The sequence below is a fragment of the Macaca fascicularis genome, chromosome 1 (assembly GCF_037993035.2).
Source record: "Macaca fascicularis isolate 582-1 chromosome 1, T2T-MFA8v1.1".
NCBI lineage: Eukaryota > Metazoa > Chordata > Mammalia > Primates > Cercopithecidae > Macaca > Macaca fascicularis.
The window spans coordinates 119674424-119699949 of NC_088375.1; the positions used below are offsets into that span (position 1 = coordinate 119674424).

Below are 25526 nucleotides of genomic sequence, written 5' to 3' on the forward strand. Positions count from 1 at the left end.
GGGGGGGGGGGGAAGACTGTGTGTTATTGTGGAAAGAGCGTGAAATTTGGGTCCAGAGATCCTTGGTTTTGCCATTTAGGATGAACAGAATGACTTTGAGCAAGATACCAGTCAGAGCCCCAGTTTTCTTATTTGGGAAACAGAGATAAGGTATTACTTGCCTTACAGGATTGTAATTAGTATCAAATAATGTTTGCAAAGTGTTTTACATACAATAAAATGTTATACAAAACAAAGCTATTGTTCCTGTTATAACAATAAGTAGAGAAGTGGTAACTGAACACTCCGGAGGACAGTTGAGTTTCTGTAAGACTTGAAGTAAATTTACCACTTAATTCATTAAACTGTCAACTGAATTTCTGCTAAGTCAGATATATTTCTAATAAAAACATGCATTCCTGCGCGTGTGTGCGTGCGTGTGTGTGTGTCTGTTGAGAGCTTGGTGAATGTACCAGCATATTCACCAACCACAGAAAGCTGTTCGTGTGATGTGAAACCCTGAGGATCGTAGCTTCAGAAACCAAAAAGACTTCACTGTGTTTCACTAGGGTGGGAAATCACCATCAGTGGTCACATCGTGTACTACACTTGCCAAGGATCCAGTCTGTAGGAAGATTTAGAGAGTATTGAAATGCAGTTTTTGAACCACCACAGATAACTTCTAATCCCAAAGTAAAGACTGAAAGCTTCACCTGTTTTTCACTATCAAATGCCTCAAGCTATAAATAGGTCCAAAGCTCATCTCTCTCCACTTAGCAGAGAAGGGTCAAATTTCAGGGGGCAAAGCAAAATAATAAAATGAATGTCAGGATATTTTATAGTGTCAGTCAGTCACCCACGGTCTCCTCTCTCTTCTTTTCTACTGTGCTATCCTAGAATCAGGGATTTCAGCAACAATGCCTCTGTTCAAACTCGCAGGTAGGTGTACAAAGTATTTGGAGAGCTCAGGTTTTGTTTTTTTTTTCATATGCAACTGTTCCTTTAGCTACCATATCAGCTTTGATCATTCTTTATTTGGGGTTCATGATAGCTTTAAAATACATTTCTGGAAAACACAAAATGTTTTCAAGGGTTTTTTGTTTGTTTTTAGTTTTGGTATGTGGGTAAGTTTCTAAAACTGTTATCATGCATGTTGCATCTTTGATGATCCCAGTAGAAAATTCTGTGAAATATTTAATAACTAGTCTGCTAGTCTAAACAAAACCTGTGCTGCCATAGCTTTGAGACAGTTCCTACATAATGACTCTAGCTATGGTATTAGCTGAAAATCATGTACATGACAAAAATAACCCAATGTGTGTATTCTGATAGTTCATGAGAATAGCTTTCTGTTGTCCAGGTTTGTACACAGAGTAATTTTTAAAATAATAATGTTATAATTTTAAATGATAAAAGCAATACATGTTTCACGTGAAATAGAAATTGTGCTGAAAAAATAAAAGTAATAAACATTCATTTTGAAAGTTGGGGAATTCAGTACAAATAATAATTTTATTTCTTACTTATTTATTTTTTTGAGACACGGTGTCCCTCTGTTGCCCAGGCTGGAGTGCAGTGACACGATCATGAGTCACTGCAGCCCCAATCTTCTGGGATCTGGTGATCTTCCCACCTCAGCTTCCTGAGTAGCTGGGACTACAGGCACGTGCCACCATGCCCAGCTAGTTTTTGTATTTTTTGTAGAGACAAGGTTTCACTATGTTGCCCAGGCTGGTCTCAAACTTCTGGGCTCAAGCAATCTGCCCACCTCGGCCTCCCAAAGTGCTGGGACTACAAGTATTAGCCACTGCACCCAGCCAAAAGTAATAATTTTAAAACTCTGCACATCCATTATACAAAGATAGCCACTCTTAACATTTTAGTGTTTTTTCTTTTCAATCTATCTTCTGTGCAAAATTAAAGAATTTTTTAAAAAAGACACTGTTATGATTATATTGCACATGTAATTTTATATCCTGCTTTTGGCAGGATAATGTTTTGGCTTAACTTTACAACTTATCCATTTACCATGGTATCCCAAACTTTTCCTAAAAAACATTTTAAAAGACTGCATATTCTATTTTCTTAACTAATTCCTTAGGTTCTTTATGGTTTTGGGGGGTTTTTTGTTGTTGTTGTTTGTTTGTTTGTTTTAGAGACGGAGTCTCGCTCTGTCACCCAGGCTGGAATGCAGTGGCGCCATCTCGGCTCACTGCAAGCTCCACCTCCTGAGTTTACGCCATTCTCCTGCCTCAGCCTCCCGAGTAGCTGGGACTACAGATGCCCGCCACCATGCCTGGCTAATTTTTGTATTTTTAGTAGAGACACGGTTTCACCATGTTAACCAGGATGGTCTCGATCTCCTGACCTAGTGATCCGCCCGCCTTGGCCTCCCAAAGTGCTGGGATTACAGGCGTGAGGCACTGCGCCTGGCCTCTTTATGGATTTTTATAAGTATAAATGTGTTCTGACAACAATATTGACACCTAAAGCTTTTTCCATGTTTAAGGATGATTTTCATAGGATAGCTTCTCAAATGGTTGTTTGGTAGGTGTTACTAAATTGTTTACCAAATGAGCTGTCAACATCATATGAGCGTTCCCATTTTTCTTCATCAGATATTTTTAAAAATCATATTTTATAGAGAGTGCCTTTTAAAAATGTTAAGAGACATATTAGAAAAGAAAAGAAAATGAAGAGCTGTATAATGACCATATTCCTAAGCTTTCTGATGCCAAGTGTAGACAAGCTGGAAGACTGAGCTGAAATAACAGCAATCTACATGCGTCTACCCCAAAGCAGTGATTAATAGCCACCGTGATTACAGAAAGTTGTTCACATATTTTATCTTGTTTTATTTTACTTCATACAGCTGAAGAGAAACGTGAGTATTGCATTACTTTTGCTGCCATTTGTCAGAGTATTAATTAAAGAAAATATACTGTTCCGTAATTCAGAAACATGGCTATTTTTCAGCAGTGTTTATTAAATAATAGCCTTGAAAGTCAACAGAGATTCGTAATGACCATAGCTATCCCATAGCATAGCAAATAAGCTCATGGCTTTTCTGGATTCTAGTGTGTGTATAAAGATAGATAGATAGATAGATAGATAGATAGATAGATAGATAGATAGATAGATAGATATTTTTTTTTAAAGAAAACCTCATGTGGCACATTTATTTATTTATTTATTTAAAGATGGAGTCTTGCTCTGTAGCCCACGATGGGGTGCAGAGGTGTGACCTCGGCTCATCGCAACCTTCGCCTCCGGGGTTCAACTAATTATTTTGCCTCAGCCTCTCGAGTAGCTGAGATTACAGGTGCCCACCACCACACCTAGCTAATTTTTGTATTTTGAGTAGAGACGAGTTGTTGCTATGTTGGCCAGGATGGTCTCGAACTCCTGTCCTCGAGTGATCCACCCACCTCAGCCTCCCAAAGTGCTATGATTACAGGCATGAGTCACTGTGCCTGGCTTTAAAAACCTATTTTAGATAAAACCATAACTTTAGTTGTCTATTCCCCTCAATCTCAAATTAGACTTGTCCTTTTGCTGACTGATAGTAGGTTTGCCTCTGAATTCCTTTGGGAGATGAGATGTGGCAGATGAAAGGCCTACAACCTTGTCTTTCCTACACATTAATAAAGCACTGCTGAGAAACAAGCATGTTTTTCTGGACCTGTTGGGTTAAGAAGCAAGCATGATATTCCTCTTCTCAAGAGTCTTGCGCTTCCGGCGTTAATAATAGTAATCCCCAACTTCTGGACGGTACTGCATAATTTTAAAGTATTTTTTGTGTAATCTTCATAACAATTCTCTGAAATTGACATTATTATTATTAACATTCCCCTTTATGATGATGAACACTGAGGCTCCCAGTTATTATGTGGTTTGCCCAAGGCCATCCAGCTGTCCTACACACATTTTCTTTTTTTCTTTTTATTTTTCTTGAGACAATCTTGCTCTGTCGCCCAGGCTGGAGTGTAGCAGCATAATCTCGGCTCACTGCAACCTCCACCTCCCAGGTTCAAGCAATTCTCCTGCCTCAGCCTCCTGGGTAACTGGAATTACAGGCACGTGCCACCACCCCCAGCTAATTTGGTATTTTTAGTAGAGACAGGGTTTCACCATGTTGGTCAAGCTGGTCTCAAACTTCCGACCTCAGGTGATCCGCCCACTCAGCCCCCCAAAGTGGTGGGATTAGAGGCGTGAGCCACTGCGCCTGGCCTATCTACTTATCTTTTGAAATATAAGTTTCATTTTTTCCTTTCCATAATCACCACCATTCCCTGAAATATGTTTCATTTGTTTGTTTGCACTCTGTTGCCCATGCTGGAGTGCAATGGTGCGAACATGGCTCACTGCAGCCTCAACCTTCTGGGCTCAAATGATCCTCCCACCTCAGTCTCCTGAGTAGCTGGGACTTCATGCATATGCCACCATGCTTGGCTAATTTTTAGAAAAAAAAAAAAATTGTGGAGATGAGGTTCTCACTATGTTGCCCAGGCTCCAAAGTCTCGAACTCCTGGCCTCAAACAATCCTCCCACCTTAGCCTCTCAAAGGGCTGGGATTACTGGTGTGAGTCACCATGCCAGGCCCACTCCCCTAGGTATTTTTGAAAAGCAGAGCTCTTGAATTAGAGTCAAATTTCAGCTGTGGTTAAATGAAGTCAAAACAAGTGGTTGATTCAGTGGAAGGAAATATCAACCATATAATTTTTGGTCATCATGTAAGCTACTTCTCAAGAGTAGAGTTTCTACTTTTCAACTGTCTATAGTGGCTTAGAGAGATACAATCTTAGTAAAAACAATACTGTTTTAAAATAGGAAACAAATAGAAATGTGCAGTCCCAGACAATGAATGCTTGTTCTGGAAAAGCCAGATATCAAGCAAGTAGGATTTGGTTTCTGGGCATCCATTTCCATACTGTCCTTCCTGAGGCCTCCAGCACTATTGCTGCAGACCCAGCATGACTGACCAGTTGCATCATCCTCATTCTCATCTTCATAACCAACTGTCCTATTTCCATTTACCCTTCATGGTGCATGCAGCCTCTTCCAACTTCTGCTTGCCACTCTCCCTTGAGATGCATGTGCTTGCTCGTGATGCTTAGGAAGAAGTGACATTATTTCTGGGGATCAGTTGGCAGTAGGGTGTGGAGGCATTCTCAGGCCATCGAATGCATTTACTTGGTGTTCCATTTGTTCCTTCATGGATCATGGTGCTTGCCAAAGGACTACTGATAGCATCCAAGGATGCATTTCCGTTTCAGGTGTTTGAGTTTAACAAGGCAAATAGATGCATGAAGTTTGGCCAACATAGTGGGCTTCTCTGTTAACTTTGCTGTAACAAACCAGGTTTTAAAAACTGGCTGACCTGACTTATTGTTGGGGAAGTTATGAATCAATTCCTATCATCTCCAATGTACATTACATCACATACTAAGTCATATCATTTATCATCTCATTCATAGTCCAAAGCTAACCCCACACACCAAATGTCTGTTTGACCAATGCTACACATTACCTCTTTCAATTTAATCTGGTGCTTTACTTGTCTTAAGGCACTTCCACATACACTATCTCACTTCGTGTCACAACAGCCTTGCCAGCGAGGTTGGGTAGGTATTAGTATTCCCACTTTACAGATAAAGAAATGGAAATAGAGGAAGATGTAGGAGGTGTTAAGTGTAGAGCAGGGAGCTTGAACACATGACATCTACTTAATTTAGAATAGAAAATGTGGACTTTTGCAGGTCTGTATAGACATTCATGGGTGGGGGCATCTTTCTCTCTGCATACAGTTTGCTCTGTCATCCTGTGGGGAATGTTTCTGTCTTCTACTGTTGCTCCAAATAGCTAGCTATTTGCCATTGTCATTATTGCTACCAGCTATTTGCTGGAAATACTAGGAAAAGTATTAGAGGTAATGATTATTCAGACAGAAAACACTGAGGATCTGGAGAACACAGTGGAACTTAACAGAAAGGCAGATACTTGATGGCCATCACCATCCTATATGATGACACTGGTTTTCTTTTCTTTTCTTTTTTGAGACAGAGTTTTGCTCTGTCACCCAGACTGGAGTGCAGAGGTGCAGTCTCGACTCACTGCAACCTCTGCCTCCTGGGTTCAAGTGATTCTCCTGCCTCAGCCTCCTGAGTAGCTGGGATTACAGGTGTGCACTACCATGCATAACTAATTTTCGTATTTTTAGTAGAGACAGGGTTTCACATGTTGGCCAGGCTGGTCTTCAACTCCTGACATCAAGGGATCCACCCTCCTTGGTCTCCCAAAGTGCTGGGATTACAGGGATGAGCCACCGTGCCCAGAGACACTGGTTTTCTTACATCCTGAGGGTCTTGGGGTTATTCGTTGCCAAAATAAGAAGCATCCTCTCCCCCCATTTTAAGAATGGGAAAATTAGGGTATATACAAGTAAACTTGGCCTTCCAAGGGTCATTCACTACTGAGGCCCATGTCCACAAGAAATGGGACTTCCAGTACTAGGTAGTAAATGTCAGTGGTCCCCTCGCTGCATACAGCAGCATATCACAAAGTTGTCTGGATTTGAAGAAAACAAGGTTTGATGTGTGAGAGAAACACAGTATCTGTCTTAAGTAGAGGAAAGGCCCTAAAGTACACATTTATTTCTCAGAACTACTTAGATCACTGGAATCACTGGTTCTCCTTAGCAAGAGAAACTCCAAGGACCAATAATCCTATCCACATCTTTAAAACCATCAGAAAAACTCCACCAACCTAATGGGAAGAACTGTGCTGCATGGTTCAAACTATGAAATCAAACTTAGCCTTGCCAGAAACAGGTGATCTTACATGAGGTGCTGGTCCTCCAAGAGCCCAGTCTCATCTTTAGGACCATCTTTAGGACTATTCTGATATGCGCTATGAGAATCTGACCCATGTTTCTGAGAGCATATTTTCAAGGTACCCACACAGAAACCCACTAAAAGGAGAACAGGCACTGAGCTCTGCGGTGTTTCCGGGACCCTGGTTGGAAAGCAGGGGAGCCATGCACGCAGCACAATCCCTGTCTCATGCCTTACACATAGCAGAAACTCTCAGATGACTTTTGAAAAGGGGCTTGAACACTAATGTGAAAACCTCCTTTAGAAATTGATGATGCAACGCGCAGCTTTGCTGAAAAAGTGTTTGCCACTGAAGTCAAAGATGAAGGAGGTCGTCAGGAGATTTCCCCCTTTGATGTGGATGAGATCTGTCCAATTTCTCATCGTGAGATGCAAGCACACATATTCCATCTGGAGACTCTGTCCACCTCTATAGAAGCCAGGAGGTAAGTGGTGTAAGCGGAATGCTTAGCATATTGGCACCTAAGGAGGGGTATCTGCCAGGGAAGATATGGTTTAATTTATCCAAATGATGTTCAATTCAGAGGAAGAACTCTGCCAGAGTTAGAAATTCCTAAGGCTGGGCACAGTGGCTCACAAGTGTAACTCCAGCACTTTGGGAGGCTGAGGTGGGTGAATGACTTGAGGACAGGAGTTTGAGACCAGCCTGGTCAACATGGTGAAACCCTGTCTCTACTAAAAATACAAAAATTAGCCGGGCACGGTGGTGCACACCTGTAGTCCCAGCTACCTGGGAGGTTGAGGCAGGAGAATCACTTGAACCTGGGAGGTGGAGGTTGCAGTAAGCCAAGATCGCCCCACTGCACTCCAGCCTGGGTGATAGAGCGAGACTTTGTCTCAAAAAAAAAAAAAAAAAAAAAAAAATTCTTTCCCCCCCATACTGGATATGCTAGAGTGAGTAGAGAGAGGAGCCAATGATGAAAAAAGAAGAAAGCAGTGGGCCTCCTATCTCGTTCACATCTCCCTTGATTGAAGCCTCCCTACCCATCTAAGCAAGAGGACTTCAAGATACCATAGAATTATTTCAAACCAAAGTGGGCAAATGGCTGCTGTGAACATATTCAATTTACACACAACGGTTATATAAACTGGGACACAAGAGCCTCCATCTTCAGACTCTGTCCCTAGTCAACCTTAATGTTATGCTCCCTGGCGTGAATCCTGCCTTCCAGTTAGTCTGACCACCTCCTGGCCTTAGGAATACTGCTCTCTACTTCTGCCCTCATGCCCTGCCCATCCTATGTCTGTGATGCATACTTGCTGCCTCCCCCAAGCAGTCTTTGAAAATCCCTCTCCACCAAATCTATTTTCCTTTATTTGAACCACTCTAGGATTCACTACCGGCCATACTTTAGTCCTCAAACCTCAAACCTATACTAACCACTTTGTTGGAATCCTCTCCTTAAGTCCTCTCCCGATCCCACCAGCTTCATGGGGAAAAGACTATTCTGCTGTCTTTCTCTTGGTTTTACATCTTTAAGGAAAGAAGAACAATCCACCTCCTTTGGTGTCCCCCATAGGACTTAACACAGGACTTGGGTCAAAGCAATAAACTTGGGTCAAACTCAACAAATACTTGTTGATTTGAGAAAATAATATTAAATACCTTGTAAGTTCCAGGTACTCTGCTAGGCATTTTGTACACATTAAATCTCATAGAAATCCTATAAGGTAGTCATTTTTGCACCATTTTTTTAGGTGGGTAAATGGGAGCTCCTTTATCCATGTTTAAGGAACATGAATAAAATGATACAGGTAGTAACTGATATAACCTGTGTTTTCTGTAGTGCCTAAACTGCCTGTTCAGCTGGGAGTGGATTGCCTGGGAAGAAGGGTGTCATGGTGAAGGTCTTCTAGGATTGCTAAGGCTCTTCCAAGGTAGACCAGGGACAGGGGCACACTGTCATGTGTCTTCAGTGATTTCTCCTCCCACTATGCTTGGATCCTGTTTCTGATACCCAACCACATTTTAAATTTTACTTTTTGTCCTCAGAATAAAATCGTATAGAGAAACATCTATCTGTCACAGTGAAATGCCTGATGAAGACAAAATTAACTCTTACTTTTAAATTTCGAACCCAGAAAAAAGCGTTTCCAAGGACGGAAGACTGTTAATTTGTCCATTCCACTAAGTGAAACATCTTCCACCAAACTGTCCCACATTGATGAATACATTTCCTCATCTCCAACCTACCAGAACGTGCCTGATTTTCAGAGAGTGCAGATCACTGGTGACTATGCCTCTGGGGTGAGTTGGTCCTTGCCACTCAGACTTAGCAACCAGGAAGCCATTCAGCTTGACAGTTCTAGCGCCTTACCTTCTCCTTCCTGTTGAGGGAGGTGTAGCTCACCTGTGCTTTGTTACACTTCATTATTGCATTTCACTACTAATATGGTATGTCTTATATTTCTGTTGTTTTTATCATCCCACATAATGTATCCTCTGTCTCATTTGCTTGCACATGGAGAATATGGAGTAGAATACAGTGTGTATGTTACAGAATACAATGGACAGATTTTGGCAAAAAGGATCAAAGAGAGCAGGAGAGTGGTCAAATCTCACTGATGTTATCATAAATCAGAAAAGGGAGCCTCTGGGGAGGCACGGAGACTCTGGGGAAAAGAAAGACCCCAGCAGACCTAGGATAGTGAGAAGGGTTGCAGATAGCATAAACCAACCAAAGAAAACAGATCCAGAGAAAGAGAGAGGGAAGAGAAAAAAGAAGGAATCAGAGAAAAGAAGGAAGACGAGAGAGGGGTTAGAGAATCCTAATGAGGCTATTGTGTTTTGAGGAGCTGAACTCTCCAATTTCATTGCAGATGATTACATAGTAGATCATTACTTGGAACAGAGTCTAGTATGCCACAGGGATAGTAAAGTCATGTCACAAGCAACTTGACCTGCTTGTCTCATCCAGAACAGTTGGTCAATTAATAAATCTCTGCCACGGGGACTTGCAGAATCAGCATCATATTGGTGAAACTGCTGTGCAGCCATCAGTCGATGCTCCAAATATAGTTTTAATGACCAGTGCTGGGTCCCCTTCTCATGTAACTGACCCACTTAGAGTCAGTCCTAAGATACTTAAAAGTGACAGAGCAATTAAATACACCTCATCCTTGCTTATTCATTTTCTGTATAACATGGGTGCTCTCTAAATGTCAGGTGGTTTAGGCACTAAATAACTAAAAAGAAATGCCTAATAGAGATGAGTACAGGGGAAACACAGTTTGGAGGACTCCAGAATTCAAAAATAACGTAAAAATTTGGAGATAAACGTCATACCCGCATGCTTGATAGAAATGAAAACAACAATAAAAACAAAGAAGTTAGGAGGACAAACAAAATGTACAGAAGTCAAGGAGTAGCTTCTCCTCCTGTGAAAGCTGGAGAGCACCTGAAACCTTGACCTGGAGACTGGGAAAAACGAAGTATGTTGCTGTACCTGTTGGCTGAATGTGGGCTGCTGAACAACACTCTATGCTCTACCTGGTTGTAGTCTCTACCCAAATTAATCTTCACCCTTGTAATTTAAACAGAGAGGCAAAGGGGAAACCAGGGCTCAGTTCCCAAGATCATTAATTCCTGCTAAACACTTGATTCAATTTAATCAGTCTTTATTGAGCACCTATTCTGTGCTAGGCATTGTGTGCTGAGAACATGAAGGTGAATAAGACCCAGCTCTCATTCTTCAGGACCTGATAGACTAGTGGCCTATTAGGTGACAATGAGCTACACATGCCACTGGAAGCATGGAAGCAGACCCCCAGACCTAGCACCTGTGCCAGACTCTTTTGGCCAAGGTCAGCAGGTCTTTAAAATAGTTAAACTAATTCAAGATCAATATCTGGACCTTAAACTATTGGGGACAAGCATATGCTAGTCCCAGAGTAAAAGTCTTTGGGTTCTGATAATGAACATTCAGTGATTTCAAGTTACAACTACTTGGGCATGCCTGCCTGGCCCAGTCAAGAGTTGGGAATGGGAGCAGGGGAAATTTCCAGCAGCTCTAATGAGGCTTTCCTCTAGAATCTCTCAATTTTTACCCAGAAATAAAATCATCTAAAAGACTAACTTCTCACAGAATGATGTTGTGATCATCATAGCTGAAGAAGGCAGTGCATGGGTTTGAGAGATTTGTGACCCCTTATTCATCCCAAAATATTTCCCTCACTGACCAAGTGGTTTGAATTCTCACAATTTGAGTCACATAGTCTTTCAGTTGGAGGTATTGTCTTTGTTTTGTTTTATCTTTTTGAGACGGAGTCTCGCTCTGTTGCCAGGCTGGAATGCAGTGGCGCAATCTCGGCTCACTGCAACCTCCACCTCCCAGGTTCAGGTGATTCTCCTGCCTCAGCCTCCCGAGTAGCTGGGACTAAAGGTGCGAGCCACCACGCCCGGCTAATTTTTGTATTTTTAGTAGAGACGGGGTTTCACCATGTTGGCCAGGCTGGTCTTGATCTCTTGACCTTGTGATCCACCCACCTTGGCCTCCCAAAGTGCTGGGATTACAGGCGTGAGCCACCACGCCCGGCCTGAGGTATTGTCTTGTACTTAAAATATTCACACGCACTTGGAAGGAAGAAAGTATATACCATGTTAGAATGGATTCTTTTAATCTTATTTGCTAGATAATCCCTGCTATATAACAAAAACCAAAAACAAATACAGGACTATAAGGGAAAGACTCATAGGACAGGTAAGTTTGGTAGAGACAAAAAAGCTAGAAAAGCTTCAGGACCTGCTCTGGGAGGGAGATTTTGGTCCCAAGTCAATGAAGAAGCAGCAAGGTGAGTGGTGAGGCTCTGAATAGGCTGTGACACACAGGAGAGCTGGGAGGTGCCAAGGATAAGCTTTACTAACTTCTCAGGTTTTCATGGGATGACTCTGATATGCTGAGTTTTTTTTTTTTTTTTTTTTTTTTTTTTTTTGCAGGTTACAGTTGAAGATTTTGAAATTGTTTGCAAAGGTCTGTATCGGGCACTATGCATACGTGAGAAATACATGCAGAAATCATTTCAGAGGTTCCCTAAAACCCCTTCCAAATACTTACGCAACATTGATGGTGAGGCTTGGATAGCAAATGAGAGCTTCTATCCAGGTAACAATTCTCTTACATAATGTATGAAACATGTCTTTTATTTAAACTATTAAATATTAAATTTAAAATATGCCCCTAGATTATAAGTAATCTAGTCTAAAAATACCATAGTAATAGTCATCTTTGGCCCCATTTCCTCATGTGTCCAATCACTTGATTCAGTCTGCACATCTTTCTGAACTTTTTCTCTTCACCATTCCCTAAACCGTCATTCAGGCTTAGCCTTCTCCTTGTCCAGATAATTACAAGAGCTTCCTAACTACTCTCCTAAATTTCAGTCTCACTCTTTTTTGTTCATCTTTACTTTGGTGCTAATTTTTAAAACACAGATCTGAGCACATCCTTCTCCTGACAAGAACCTTTAGCTGCTCCTCGCTACCTACAAAGCAAAGTCCAGTCTTTAGCCTGGCATTTGAGGCCCACATCCTCTCGCCCCCTAACTACATTTTATTTGTTTGTTTGTTTTCCGAGACAAGGTCTTATTCTGTTGCCCAGGCTGGAGTGCAGCGTCACCCTCTTGGCTCACTGCAACTTCCACCTGCTGGGTTCAAGCGATTCTCCTGCCTCAGCCCCCTGGGTAGCTGGGATTACTGGCGTGCGCCACCATGCCTGTCTAATTTTTGTATTTTTTGTAGAGATGGGGTTTTGCCATGTTGGCCAGGCTGGTCTCAAACTCCTGGCCTCAAGTGATCTGCCTGCCTCAACCTCCCAAAGTGCTGGGATTACAGGCATGAGGCACCACACCTGGCCTGTTTATTTTTGAACTTGCACACTCAACCTATTTCTTTTCTTTTCTTTTCTTTTCTTTTTTTTTTTGAGACGGAGTCTAGCTCTGTTGCCCAGACTGGAGTACAGTGGCACGGTCTCAGCTCACTGCAAGCTCCGCCTCCTGGGTTCACGCCATTCTCCTGCCTCAGCCTCCTGAGTAGCTGGGACTACAGGCGCCGGCCACCACGCCTGGCTAATTTTTTGTATTTTCAGTAGAGATGGAGTTTCACCGTGTTAGCCAGGATGGTCTCGATCTCCTGACCTCGTGATCCACCCGCCTCGGCCTCCCAAAGTGTTGGGATTACAGGTGTGAGCCACCATGCCTGGCCCACTCAAGCTATTTCTGAACTTACTTTCTCTGCTCCATCTTTATACTCTTGGTTCCGGTTGGAAATAGTTCTCGTTCCCTGCATAGATCAACACTTTCCTGCTCCTGGATTGCTGCTCTGCTTCCCTGTGCCCAGACTGTCCTTCCTCTTACTTACTCACCACTTGTCCAAGTCTCTAGAGCCAACCCAATCTTTCAAGAGGCAGCCTAAATACTATCCTTTCTTGCCTTCTGGATAGATGTAAACTACATGTTCTGACTTTCTATAGCACTTTATTTACTTATCTCAGCTTTTACTTTCTGCCTTGTAGAAAGTTAAGTACGTATTTTTCAACAATCAGATTTTAATAATTTTACAGATTTCTATTGTATAACTGGAACATAATTGACTTAATTCCTATTTTTAGGCAATTAAATTTCTGACTTTTTAAAACTTGTTTCTAAAAAGGGTACAATAAGCATCTTTATATACACATCTTCCTGTAATTGTCTCATAATTTTAGGATTACACTCCTAGAACTAAAATTTCTGGGGAGGCAAATACTTAAGATTTTTGAGGCCAGGTGCGGTAGCTCACGCCTGTAATCCCAGCACTTTGGGAGGCCAAGGCAGGCGGATCACGAGGTCAGGAGATAGAGACCATCCTGGCTAACACGGTGAAACCCCATCTCTACTAAAAATACAAAAAATTAGCCGGGCGTGGTGGCGGGCGCCTGTAGTCCCAGCTACTTGGGAGGCTGAGGCAGGAGAATGGCATGAACCCGGGAGGAGGAGCTTGCAGTGAGCCGAGATGGCGTCACTGCACTCCAGCCTGGGTGACAGAGTGAGACTCCATCTCAAAAAAAAAAAAGATTTTTGAACTTCCAAATTGTAATATTATTAAAGATTGCCAGTTCCACAACTTCCTGTCTGTAATTCCTTTTAATATTAAAATCGTATTAAACATGTCTCCAGTTTGGTAACTCATAACAGTGGTTTACCCATCCTCTATAATATTGACATTTAGTTTGTCTTGTCTTTATTTCCCCCAAGTTATGCTTTAATAATAATTATATCATTAATAGTGAGCTATTAATCATTAAGTATAAGGATTTTAAAATTAATATTTGATGTAGCAACATGCTGTTTCACTTCTCTTAGGTTCCTTTTCTCCCAATTTTGAATAGGAAATGTGCAGACTGTTTTGTTTTGTTTTTTTTCTATGCTATTTTTCTCACTTTGGCTGCTGTAGGCATCACTTGCGAACAGGAGACTTTCTGATGCCTTCCTTGGGCACAGCAGTGAAGAGGCATAAATGACCATACTTGTTGAAAGTAAAAGGATGAATTCTTAAAGGCTGTGACAGTGTGAAATGTGTTCATGGCTTCCTTAGGCTGAAACCGCTAGCAGTGGAAAGAAGGGAACACATTCACTTAATCTCTTCTCAATTCCTTTAGCAGAAATTGTATGTGCTTTAAAAGGTGGGAAAAATAATTCTCATAAGAATTATTACTCTTACAATAATAATTTATTTTATATCTCTTTTTTACATTAAAACCACTTTAGGTGGAGCACAGAGGATTCTTAGGAGAGTGAAACTATTCTGTATGATACTATAAGAGTGGATATATGTCATTATACATTTGCCAAAACCCATAGGCTTTGAGTGAACCCTAATGTGCACTATGGACTTCGGGTGATTATAAGGTGTTAATGTAGATTCATCTGTTGTAACAAATGGACCCTCTGATGCAGGATGCCTAGAGTGGAGACTGGCTGTGCATGTGTGGGTGCAAGGGCTGTGGGGAAACTGCATTTTCTTTTTTTTCTTTCTTTCTTTTTTTTTTTTTTTTTTTTGAGATGGAGTCTCACTCTGTCACCCAGGCTGGAGTGCAGTGGCACAAACTCACTCACTGCAACCTCCACCTCCTAGGTTCAGGAGATTCTCCTACCTCAGCCTCCTGAGTAGCTGGGACTACAGGTGTACAACACCACACCCAGCTAACTTTTGTATTTTTAGTGGAGATGAGGTTTCACCATGTTGGTCAGGCTGATTTTGAACTCCTGACCTCAAACGACCCACCCACCTTGGCCTCCCAAAGTGCTGGGATTACAGGCATGAGCCACTGTGCCCAGTCTGGAAACAGCATTTTTTACTTAATTTTACTGTGAACCCAAAACTGATCTTTAAAAGCCTATTTCAGAAAACACTCTAAATTAAGCCTAATAAAAAAGATTGGCTTAAATAAGCTAAACTCTATTTTTTTTAACTGTAGTTTGACTTTTATTCTTATCTCATTATCTAAGACCTAATAATATGCTCTAAACAGAAAGCCTTTGATGACCAACTTCAGTAAATAATGAAGATTGTTTGTAAGTAGTATATGGATTACTTTATGTAAACAGTTCTTCCAAATAAATTGAAAAATCATTCTTACACTAGATAACATATTGTTTTATTTTTCTTTTTTTGAGATAGGGTCTCCCTCTGTCACCCAGGCTGGAGTGCAGTGGTGTGATCTCAGCTCACTGCAACGTATGCCTCCCGGGTTCAAGTGATTCTCCTTGAACTCTCTACTCCTAGCCTCCCGAGTAGCTGAGATAACAGGTGTACACCACCACAGCCCGGCTAATTTGTGTATTTGTAGTAGAGACGGGGTTTCACCGTACTGGTCAGGCTGGTCTCAAACTCCTGACCACAGGTGATCCACCCGCCTCGGCCTCCCAAAGTGCTGGGATTACAGGCACAAGCCACCACGCCCAGCCAACATATTATTTTTATAGTTATTTTATACTATGAAGTCACCTTTGAAAAATAATGCAAAAATAAAGGTTAGCTTAATTCCAGATAATTACAACTTAAGTACAGGATTCCAAGCTAAAGAGATGTTGTAGTATTTCAGATGTTGGTTATTTTTATGTGGTCGTTCATCCTATGTGCTAATATATTACTCTGTGCTTGATTGAAAAAGTCTTTACTCCTCCTGTGAAGAAGGGAGAGGACCCTTTCCGAACAGACAACCTTCCTGAAAACATGGGCTATCACCTCAAAATGAAGGACGGTGTAGTTTACGTCTATCCTAACGAAGCAGCAGCCAGCAAAGATCAGCCTAAGCCACTTCCTTACCCAAATCTGGACACCTTCTTAGATGATATGAATTTTTTACTTGCTTTAATTGCTCAAGGACCTGTGTAAGTGTTTAGCGAGACCTAAACAACTAGTACTACGACTACTGATAGTAAGACTAAGTGTTTACTAAATGCTTACTATGTTCAAACACTATATTAAACCCTTCATGCACATTGTTCCTTTTATTCCTTACACTTGCTCTGTGAGGTGGTTATTTTCATAATTCCAGTTTTATGAGCTAAGACTTTGATGCGTTAAGTAACTTGCCAAAAGTGACACAGCTGGCTGAGCCAGGATTTGCGCTTGAATTTGCTGACCCCAATGCCAGTGCCTTTAACTTTGAACAACACTCTCTCCACGGAGTTTTAAGATATCTTTCCAAGTTCTCCCTCATTATTGTGTCCAACATTGTTGAAAAGAGTAAGCCTTTGGAGCCCACTACTTCTCAATGAGATTAACTGAAGAGTAAACTGAAAGGTTTGTTCCAATAATTATTTCCTAGGAATGATAAAGGTCCTGATAGTTTTGAAATTGTGACTGTTTTCCTTGAATGTCTGAAACTTTTTGGAGTTATCTAATTTTATTTTTCACAGTAAGACCTACACCCACCGGCGTCTGAAGTTCCTCTCCTCCAAGTTCCAGGTCCATCAGATGCTCAACGAGATGGACGAGTTAAAAGAGCTGAAAAACAACCCCCACCGAGATTTTTATAACTGCAGGAAGGTAAACATTTTAGTTGCTCCGAGGTAATTCCTGGGCAAAAGCAATTCAATTATTTATTGAGAGGCGCAAGAAAACAGTGTGTTTCTGATTAATCTAAGATTTCTACAGGTTTGGTGGATTTTAGTAAAAGCAGATAACAGATTATGTCTAATGGGTTAGAGTTAAGTGCCATTTCTACTGTTTTCCCCACAGAAAGGTTTGCCACATTTTTGGCATAAAAAATTATAGTTATCATCAACAATAAAAATAACAACAACAACAAAAAATCAAAAATGACCATTCTGGAATTTGAAAGAGCTTCCCTCTAGTCCTTTTTCTTTGAATTCCTGACTGTAAGACCTTGGAGGAAGTGACAACATATTTTCATTTCAGTCCTCATTTGTCAAATTGGGAACTACATCTGCACAGTCCAGTTCACATGAGGATTGTGAATATCAAATGAGCTAGCCTAGAGATTGTGAAACCCAATCAACTAGAAACACTTCCAAGATGTATTCTGACCATTAACATGATTACAAGGAAGTGGGAATAGGAAATATATGAGCAGAGATTCAGGCCCAAATCCTGGCTCAGCTGCCTATACAACTTTGGACTAATTACTTAATCTGCTGAAATTTCAGTGTATAAAATTTAGTTATAAGAATATCTACCTCATAAAAGCCACCACCGTGTCATGGCTTCATAATTTCAATCCTTTATCCTTAGAGGCTGAAAGTTACGGTAGTGACTTCACTTCCAGCTGTGTTTCAGGAGTGAAGAATGGTCCTGAAGAATGTGTGGATCAGATGTAGGAAGTAAATTGGATGTACAGATATACGGAAGAAGCAAGCATTATTATTGCATCTAGCCAAACCTTCCACATCCTCACATGGGCACATCACAGTTGTAACGAGTTTTTTATTGCTGGACCACCTCCACCAACTGTCAGCTCACATCCTCATTATTTACTTTGTCCCAACATAGTGGGATTTGCAGCACCATATCCTCTAAACAGAGTATCATAACTAAGGTTGATTGATGTTTTTTTCTTTCTTTGAATGTACATACAGGTGGACACCCATATCCATGCAGCCGCTTGCATGAACCAGAAACATCTGCTGCGTTTTATTAAGAAATCTTACCAAACTGATGCTGACAGAGTGGTCCATAGCACCAAAGAGAAGAATCTGACCCTAAAGGAACTTTTTGTGAAATTGAACATGCATCCTTATGACTTGACTGTTGATTCTCTGGATGTTCATGCTGTAGGTTGAAATGCCAATGTCAGTTTCACTCTAATACTCAGAACCTCACGTGTCTTTCTCCTACAAGCCCTCCCTTCTCAGAGCTCTTTTAACTATCTTGGCTTGCCATGATGCCTGAAAGCACCACAGACAATTTTGAAGTTTGCTCATTGTCACCTGTCCCAAATTCCATTCTTGGAGCCCAATGCCCTCCCCCACTACCAGACCCCAGTTCTGCTTGACTATTTCCTAGCTCTCTGTGTCCAGACCACTCTGGTAATAATACATTTCTGCAATTTTTTCCTGATTCAGGGACGCCAGACCTTCCAGCGTTTTGATAAGTTCAATGACAAATATAATCCTGTAGGAGCAAGTGAGCTACGGGACCTCTACTTGAAGACAGACAATTACATTAATGGAGAATATTTTGCCACTATCATCAAGGTGAGGAGGAACCAATCAGATCTATGGTACCTGGCACCGTTCTTGAAGAAAGGGAAGAAGGAAGGAAGGAAGAGAGGGAGGATGCTATCCCTGGGGCCAAACACCACACAAATGAATATAAGAATTTCTTCTGAAACATCCACTCTAATGATTTTTAAAGACCTCTATTCCTAAGGTATAGAAATTAAGGGTGTGGTTTTGAGATTGATTAAGGACCTAGCCTTTTCAGATTCTGAAAGGAAGAGTTAGAAAAGGAATCTCCTCTCCCTAGACCCCAGAGGAACTTGTGGGAATTCCTGGCTTGGACTTCTCCCTTGGCTTTGCAGGAGGTAGGTGCAGACCTGGTGGAGGCCAAGTACCAGCATGCTGAGCCCCGCCTGTCCATCTATGGCCGCAGTCCTGATGAGTGGAACAAACTGTCCTCCTGGTTCGTCCGCAATCGCATCCACTGCCCCAACATGACATGGATGATCCAGGTCCCCAGGATCTAGTATGTACCTCTAGAAACTCTAGAGCCTGCACTTGTCTCATCTGCTTCAACTCCCCTGTATGAACAAGGAATGTGTTGCCCATCTAGATAGAAATCAGCTTTGTTAAAACAGCATTCACTATTGGGTCCTGAATGCTTGGTTTTGTGCACTCTGGGTACAGCGCTCTTAACCACAGACAGGAGTTAGGAAGATCATTTCAGTTCAGTCCTCTAGCTTTATGAAGATCATAAATAACTTACTGAGAATGATTAAAACTAAGATAGAATAAGAACTATGTAGTTTGGTATACATTGTCTTTCACCTGGTCTTCTCTGTGTCAAGTCCATTCTTTCCCATGCTCATCTCTACTGGGATGTGGCTTTCTTGTATCAGAACCTTTACTACTGTCTGTCAATTGTCCCACCTACAAGTGCTCAAGTTCTCCACAATCAAAAAGTATTTATCAATGGTATTGCTGAGGATGTCATCTCCCTTTCATACCCCCTGCTGTCATTCATCGCCTTCAGGGATGGCTTCTCTTTCCGTTTGTTCAGTATCATTGATCTTTTACCTAACTTAGGTGTTTATGTATTTTCTGGCTACCTGTCTTTGTGTTCTGTGTGACCTACTGCAATGCAAGAGTTTCATCCCGTCTCTTTAACCAAAAAAGTAATTTTTTGACTAGGATAATACTTCCTGTCTAATAGGCAGAGAGGCAGTAGGTTGGTTAGGAGTACAGATTCTGGACCGAGAGTGGCGATACTTGAATCCTGGCTCTACCATTTCGCTGTGTTACCTTGGGTTAAGTCATATCACCCCATTGTGCCTTAGTTTCATCATCTCTAAAACAAGGTTAAAAACAATACCTAACTTATTGAGTTGTTACGAGGATTACATTAGCTAATATTTCTGGACACTTAGAAGAGTGGTTGGGATATATTAACTGCTATATAAGAGTGTTAAATTGCAGACCAGAGGTATTCTTGGAAATCATTTCATGCTCACTGTTTTGTAGCTGCACACATATATTGAAACTTTTATGACATGCTTGCTATATTCCTCTATGAGGACTTAGCTGTGAAGGTTTAGTTTTCTTATGACAAAGATTTGTAAAAAAGATGGGGGAATAGGGTCCACCAAAAAATTTTTACTTCCTATGTGCAGCCCAAACTGAATCCCTCTCTGTATGGGACCAAGAAGAATGTATGAGGAGCATGGACCTAGGATAGATATACCAAGTCTTTTCCTGTGCATGACATTCGGTCCTCTGGTTCCCTCATACTGGGGCTATCAGTCCTAAAAATCATTTTTTCTCCTAAATTCTCTTAATTCTTGCCTCTAGTGATGTGTTCCGTTCCAAGAATTTCCTTCCACATTTTGGAAAAATGCTGGAGAATATTTTCATGCCAGTGTTTGAGGCCACCATCAACCCCCAGGCTGACCCAGAACTCAGTGTCTTCCTCAAGCATGTAAGCATGACCCTTCAGGCCTTCATACTGCTGCTCATGAACCAACCTCCCTACCTAGTCATGACGAATTCTTGGTGCTTATCTCTTTATGTTTGGTCTGTGCCTTTGGACCTGAAAGTTTGTGTGAGGACTGGGAACCTGCAGTTGGACTGAACCCATTGCATGACTCACTTTTCCTAACAGATCACTGGCTTTGACAGTGTGGATGATGAGTCCAAACACAGTGGCCACATGTTCTCCTCCAAGAGTCCTAAGCCCCAAGAGTGGACATTGGAAAAGAATCCATCTTACACTTACTATGCCTACTACATGTATGCAAACATCATGGTGCTCAACAGCCTGAGAAAGTAAGCAAGAGAGAACTGGAGCCAGGAGGGTCTATTTGACACAGCTCTTTCCACATATATTGGCACTAAAGGTGGTCAAGGGTCTCATGCATCACTGTGATGGTTCCAACTGGCCCAAATCAGAAATTTCCTTCTCTTAACTTTTTTCTTCAGTTTATTTACTTAGGGGCAGAGATTGATATTTTGATGCTTTCAATAACTTTCACAGTTCATTTTTTTGGGGGAGAAGTTTAGGAATTTATACTAATCATTGTGTAATTAATTATAACACTTCATATATTTTACCCTTCTTGATATATTTGGGTAAGGAATAAGTAGAGGAATATTATACTGGGGTTTTCTGGAAACATTTCTCCCTTAACGTTTGAATAGAATAGAATAGAATAAATGATGAGATGTTGATATTGGTAAATTTCCTATTGAGACTGAAGGTATTTCCATCCAGGCAATCAACACTTGATTTACTTCCTTACCCCTATATCCTCTGCTGCCTCTTTTTAGAAACTTTGTATTTAGGAAGAGTTAAGATTATGATTTGGGACTGTTTTGCTGAATCCTTTGGATGGCTTACTTCCTTCCAGAGTGTTCATTTTTCTACTGAATTTTCTTGTGAATCACTCCATACTCAGAACCTGTGATTCCAATAGCAGTTCTATTTCCCCAGGGAACGAGGCATGAATACGTTTCTGTTCCGACCTCACTGTGGGGAAGCTGGAGCCCTCACCCATCTCATGACAGCATTCATGACAGCAGATAATATATCTCATGGCCTAAATTTAAAAAAGGTGAGTTGGAAACTCTCTTCTTAATTTTTACATTGGAGCTAGAGGAATCTTTTTTCCCTTAGCCAACCATACTGTCACAAGTCATTATCGACACTGGAATCATATTCAAGTAGAGCATAAAAGATTTTTTAGTTTAGTGCAGTTCATTCTACAGAGAGAAGTAAAGGGACTTGCTCAAGATTACCTTGCTAGTTGCTGTTAGAGATATGTTAACACAGATCTCCTGACTTCTAGCTTAGAATCCTGACAAGGGTAATAATTCAGAGATGGCCTGGCTTTCCTTAAGCTAGTTTTTGCCAGATTTCTTGTTATAGCATGCTTCAAGATGTTTTTTGTGAGAGTCAGAACTTTCTTGTAGAGAGAGAGGGAAAAAAAGAATGTTTCAAGGCAAAGTCTTTTGCCTGAGACAGACCATCTAACGTAGGCAATTATAGATCGAATAAACAATCTGGTTTGACTCAATGCTTCTGAAAATTAATGTATCCTAAATACATTTATCTCAAATAGCATTTACATTGAAAAACTCCTAAATTCTCCTTACTAAGGGACTTGAAGAACAAGTGATAATTTTGTTGAAAGCTGAAGCTTAAGGTAGATCATGAGATTGTAGTGTTTCTAGTTTGTATTTCTTTTTCAACATCTTTACGTATTTTTTCACTTTTCTTTTTCAGAGTCCCGTGTTACAGTACTTGTTTTTCTTAGCCCAGATTCCCATCGCCATGTCACCACTAAGTAACAATAGCCTATTTCTAGAGTATGCCAAAAATCCTTTTTTGAATTTCCTTCAGAAAGGGCTAATGATCTCACTGTCCACAGATGACCCAATGCAATTCCACTTTACCAAGGTATAGTATGGACTTGCGCAATACAAGTGTATTTTGCTGGACTGTTGTTTCCCATCCAGAATTTGAAAGTCAAATAAAGGTATTTCATTATTTTCTTTTGTGCAGGATACATATTATTTATTAATTCATTCCTCCTTTTTCCTCATTTAATAATTAACTGCAGGAGCCCCTAATGGAAGAATATGCTATTGCTGCACAAGTCTTCAAGCTGAGCACCTGTGATATGTGCGAAGTGGCAAGGAACAGTGTCTTGCAGTGTGGAATTTCTCATGAGGTAGACCTGTCCTCAAATGGCTTCCCTTCTGAGTATAGGGTCTGCTAGCTTGAATACCGAAAAAGTAGTTGGGAAACACATGTGGAAAAATTGGCCCACGAATCACATGCAGTTACTATGGACAAGGACTAGAAGGGATTATTCTATCTCTTTGTCTATGCCTTTTGGGCAAGGGAAGTAAAATACACTTGATTTCTCAGCAGACTGTGAACACAGGCACTAGATGAGTGCTTTTAATGGTTTATTATTATTATTCTTTTGTCAGTGGCTAACATAAGGAAGGAATTTTTGTAAAGAATGCAATTATTGTCTATACCAGTGTGAAAAGAGACAACAATAATTCTGCATCCTTTTCTCTTATAGGAGAAAGTAAAGTTTCTGGGCGACAATTACCTTGAGGAAGGCCCTGCTGGAAATGATATCCGGAGGACAAACGTAGCCCAAATCCGCATGGCCTATCGCTATGAAACCTGGTGTTATGAACTCAATTTAATTGCTGAGGGTCTTAAATCAACAGAATAAAAAAAAATAAACCAAATAATAATATGAGTGAGAATTTCATTGTAGAGTTTGAATAATAATAGTTACCTGTTAATTGAGCCCCTACTATAAACCAAGGACAATATTAGATGTTCCACTGATATTATTTCATTTAATCCTTCTCACAACCTTTATAAAGTAGACATTATTATCTCCATTTTGGGGAAATTAGTACACTAAAGCTAATAAGGTTAATAACCTGCACAAGGATATACCTGGTGAAGGGTAGCAGTGGGAATGTAGGTTTCTTTGACTGTAGTCTCTATGACTTTCAGGCAAAATATCTAATAAAGCTGGGCAAAAATACAAGCAAATGACTTTTTGGGAGACAGGCTTCTGGTTTATAGAATGAAATTTGTTTAAGGCACTTAGAACCATTAAAAAGTCCTTTGACAAGGTATAAGTGAATAGTGGCTTTTTTAGACAAAACCAGAGGGTGTGCCTTAATATAAAAAATCAGTACTTCTGAATTAGTATACTCAGGGAGAATTTATCTTACAAAAGGATTCTTAGCTTTAAGGATATAATTGACAATAAGATTATAGTGAGCTAAACTGGTACATTTTAAATGATTTTGCTTACCAAAGTAAAATGCACATATAACTTTTAAGAAGCATGCATATTACTCAAGGTCAGGTGAAATTCCAAATGGGCAGATGATACTTCCACACATACAACTGTGTTGGCATCTAGTGGCTGGGCTGACATTTCATTCAATTTACTCAATAAACAATTATTGATCAAATAGCTAAATTATCAGGTACTATTCTAAATACCAAAGGTATACAGAATAAGACTTCATTCCTATCCTCTAGTTGTCCTCAGCATGAAGTTACAGTGTGGCTATAAGTAAAAAAGAGAATTTTGTGAGATGTCTTCAAAAGTTATGAACTTTTTTCTTTTTTATGAGACAGGGTCTTGCTCTGTCACCCAGGCTGGAGTGCAGTGCAGTGGTGTAATCACAGTTCACTGCAGCCTTGGCCTCCCAGGCTCAGGTGATCCTCTTACCTCAGGCTTCCGAGTAGCCAGGACTACAGGCACATGTCACCACACCTGGCTAATTTTTTAATCTTTTGTAGAGACACGGTTTCACCATGTTGCCCCGGCTGGTCTCAAACTCCGAGGCTCAAATGATCCACGTGCCTTGGCCTCCCAAAGTACTGGGATTATAGGCATGAGCCACTGCGCCCAGCCTGAACTTTCAAATGGAAAAAAAATTGAAAGCAAATTCCTGCATGTTTCTATATTCTATACAGGCAGCCATAAGCATAGGTGTAACCCTGATGGCATGTTTGTACTAGCTCTGGTGTAAGAATCTCTTCCTGATTTCTTAAGTTGAAGTTTTGTTTGTTGAGTATTTGTAAACCCTTTAAAGAACCAGATTTTATTTTACCTTGGCCTCCTCCTCATCAAAATAGTACAAATTGCTACATTAAACACTGTATTCTCAGACTTCAGAGGGCATGAACTACCATTATGTATATCTCCATCTTACCCATGAGAGGGCAGTACAATACATACATGTGAATTCATTTATTACATCTATAAATTTGGTTTCATATGTGATACTTGGAATTCAACCTGCCTCATTTTGCCAAATAATCTTCCTGAATGCAGAGGACAAAAAATACATTTCTGGGCTGGGTGCAGTGGCTCGTGTCTGTAATCCCAGCACTTTGGGAGGCTGAGGCAGGAGGATTGCTTGAGCTCAGGAGTTGGAGACCACCCTGGGCAACATAGTGAGACCCTGTCTCTACAAAAAAATAAAAACATTAGCCAGGGGTGGTGGTGCATGCTTATAGTACTAGCTACTTGGGAGGCTGAGGTGGGAGGATTCTTTGAGCCTAGGAGGTTGAGGCTTCAAGTGAGCTATGATTGGGCCACTGCACTCCAGTGTGAGTGACACACAGAGACCCTGTCTCAATAAATAAATAAAAAGATACGTTAGATAAGATTTTTTTTTTTTTTTTTTTTTTTTTTTTTTTTTTTGTGGGGGAAGCCCATAAAGATCAGTGTTCAAAATTTACTACAAATAGTATCCACATTTATTTCCTCATTGGGACATGATTTTTTTTAAGTATGTCATTACTTTTTCCCCCCATCATGGAATGTAATTTCTGTTTTACTGTCTACAGGTCATAGTTTCACAGCTGTTTGGGACATGCTGCCTTTATTGTTTGGGTTAAGTTTGCTTGTGACAGTCATCTGTGATACGTAACTAAACACC

At 40.7% G+C, this 25526-nt stretch overlaps 1 protein-coding gene across 2 annotated transcripts; it reads left to right on the top strand.

Annotated features, from left to right (window-relative positions):
- The first annotated feature begins 822 nt into the window (after positions 1–822).
- On the top strand, positions 823–23297 carry AMPD1 (adenosine monophosphate deaminase 1). Of its 2 annotated transcripts, none has more exons than XR_012416217.1 (16): positions 823–918; positions 2852–2863; positions 7117–7297; positions 8955–9120; positions 11809–11974; positions 16022–16241; positions 16773–16902; positions 17952–18146; positions 18438–18744; positions 18841–19059; positions 20382–20508; positions 20692–20855; positions 21520–21640; positions 22312–22485; positions 22649–22759; positions 23123–23297. XR_012416217.1 is itself a non-coding variant. In XM_005542247.5 (16 exons), the coding sequence occupies exons 1-16, from the start codon at positions 897–899 to the stop codon at positions 23279–23281; spliced, it is 2244 nt and encodes a 747-aa protein (XP_005542304.2). In that variant the 5' UTR covers positions 823–896; the 3' UTR covers positions 23282–23297. The 2 variants fall into 2 exon arrangements, 1 of the variants encoding a protein (XP_005542304.2); XM_005542247.5 differs by having other exon boundaries at positions 18438–18569; positions 18896–19059.
- Positions 23298–25526: the final 2229 nt, after the last annotated feature.

What these genes read in the sequence shown, in the direction of transcription:
- AMPD1 (XM_005542247.5), top strand. Translation starts at nt 897, where the DNA reads ATGCCTCTGTTCAAACTCGCAG. An exon ending in ACCTCTATAGAAGCCAGGAG is followed by an intron (nt 7,298 to 8,954) that starts GTAAGTGGTGTA and finishes TTTCGAACCCAG; the next exon opens with AAAAAAGCGTTTCCAAGGAC. An exon ending in TTAATTGCTCAAGGACCTGT is followed by an intron (nt 16,242 to 16,772) that starts GTAAGTGTTTAG and finishes TATTTTTCACAG; the next exon opens with TAAGACCTACACCCACCGGC.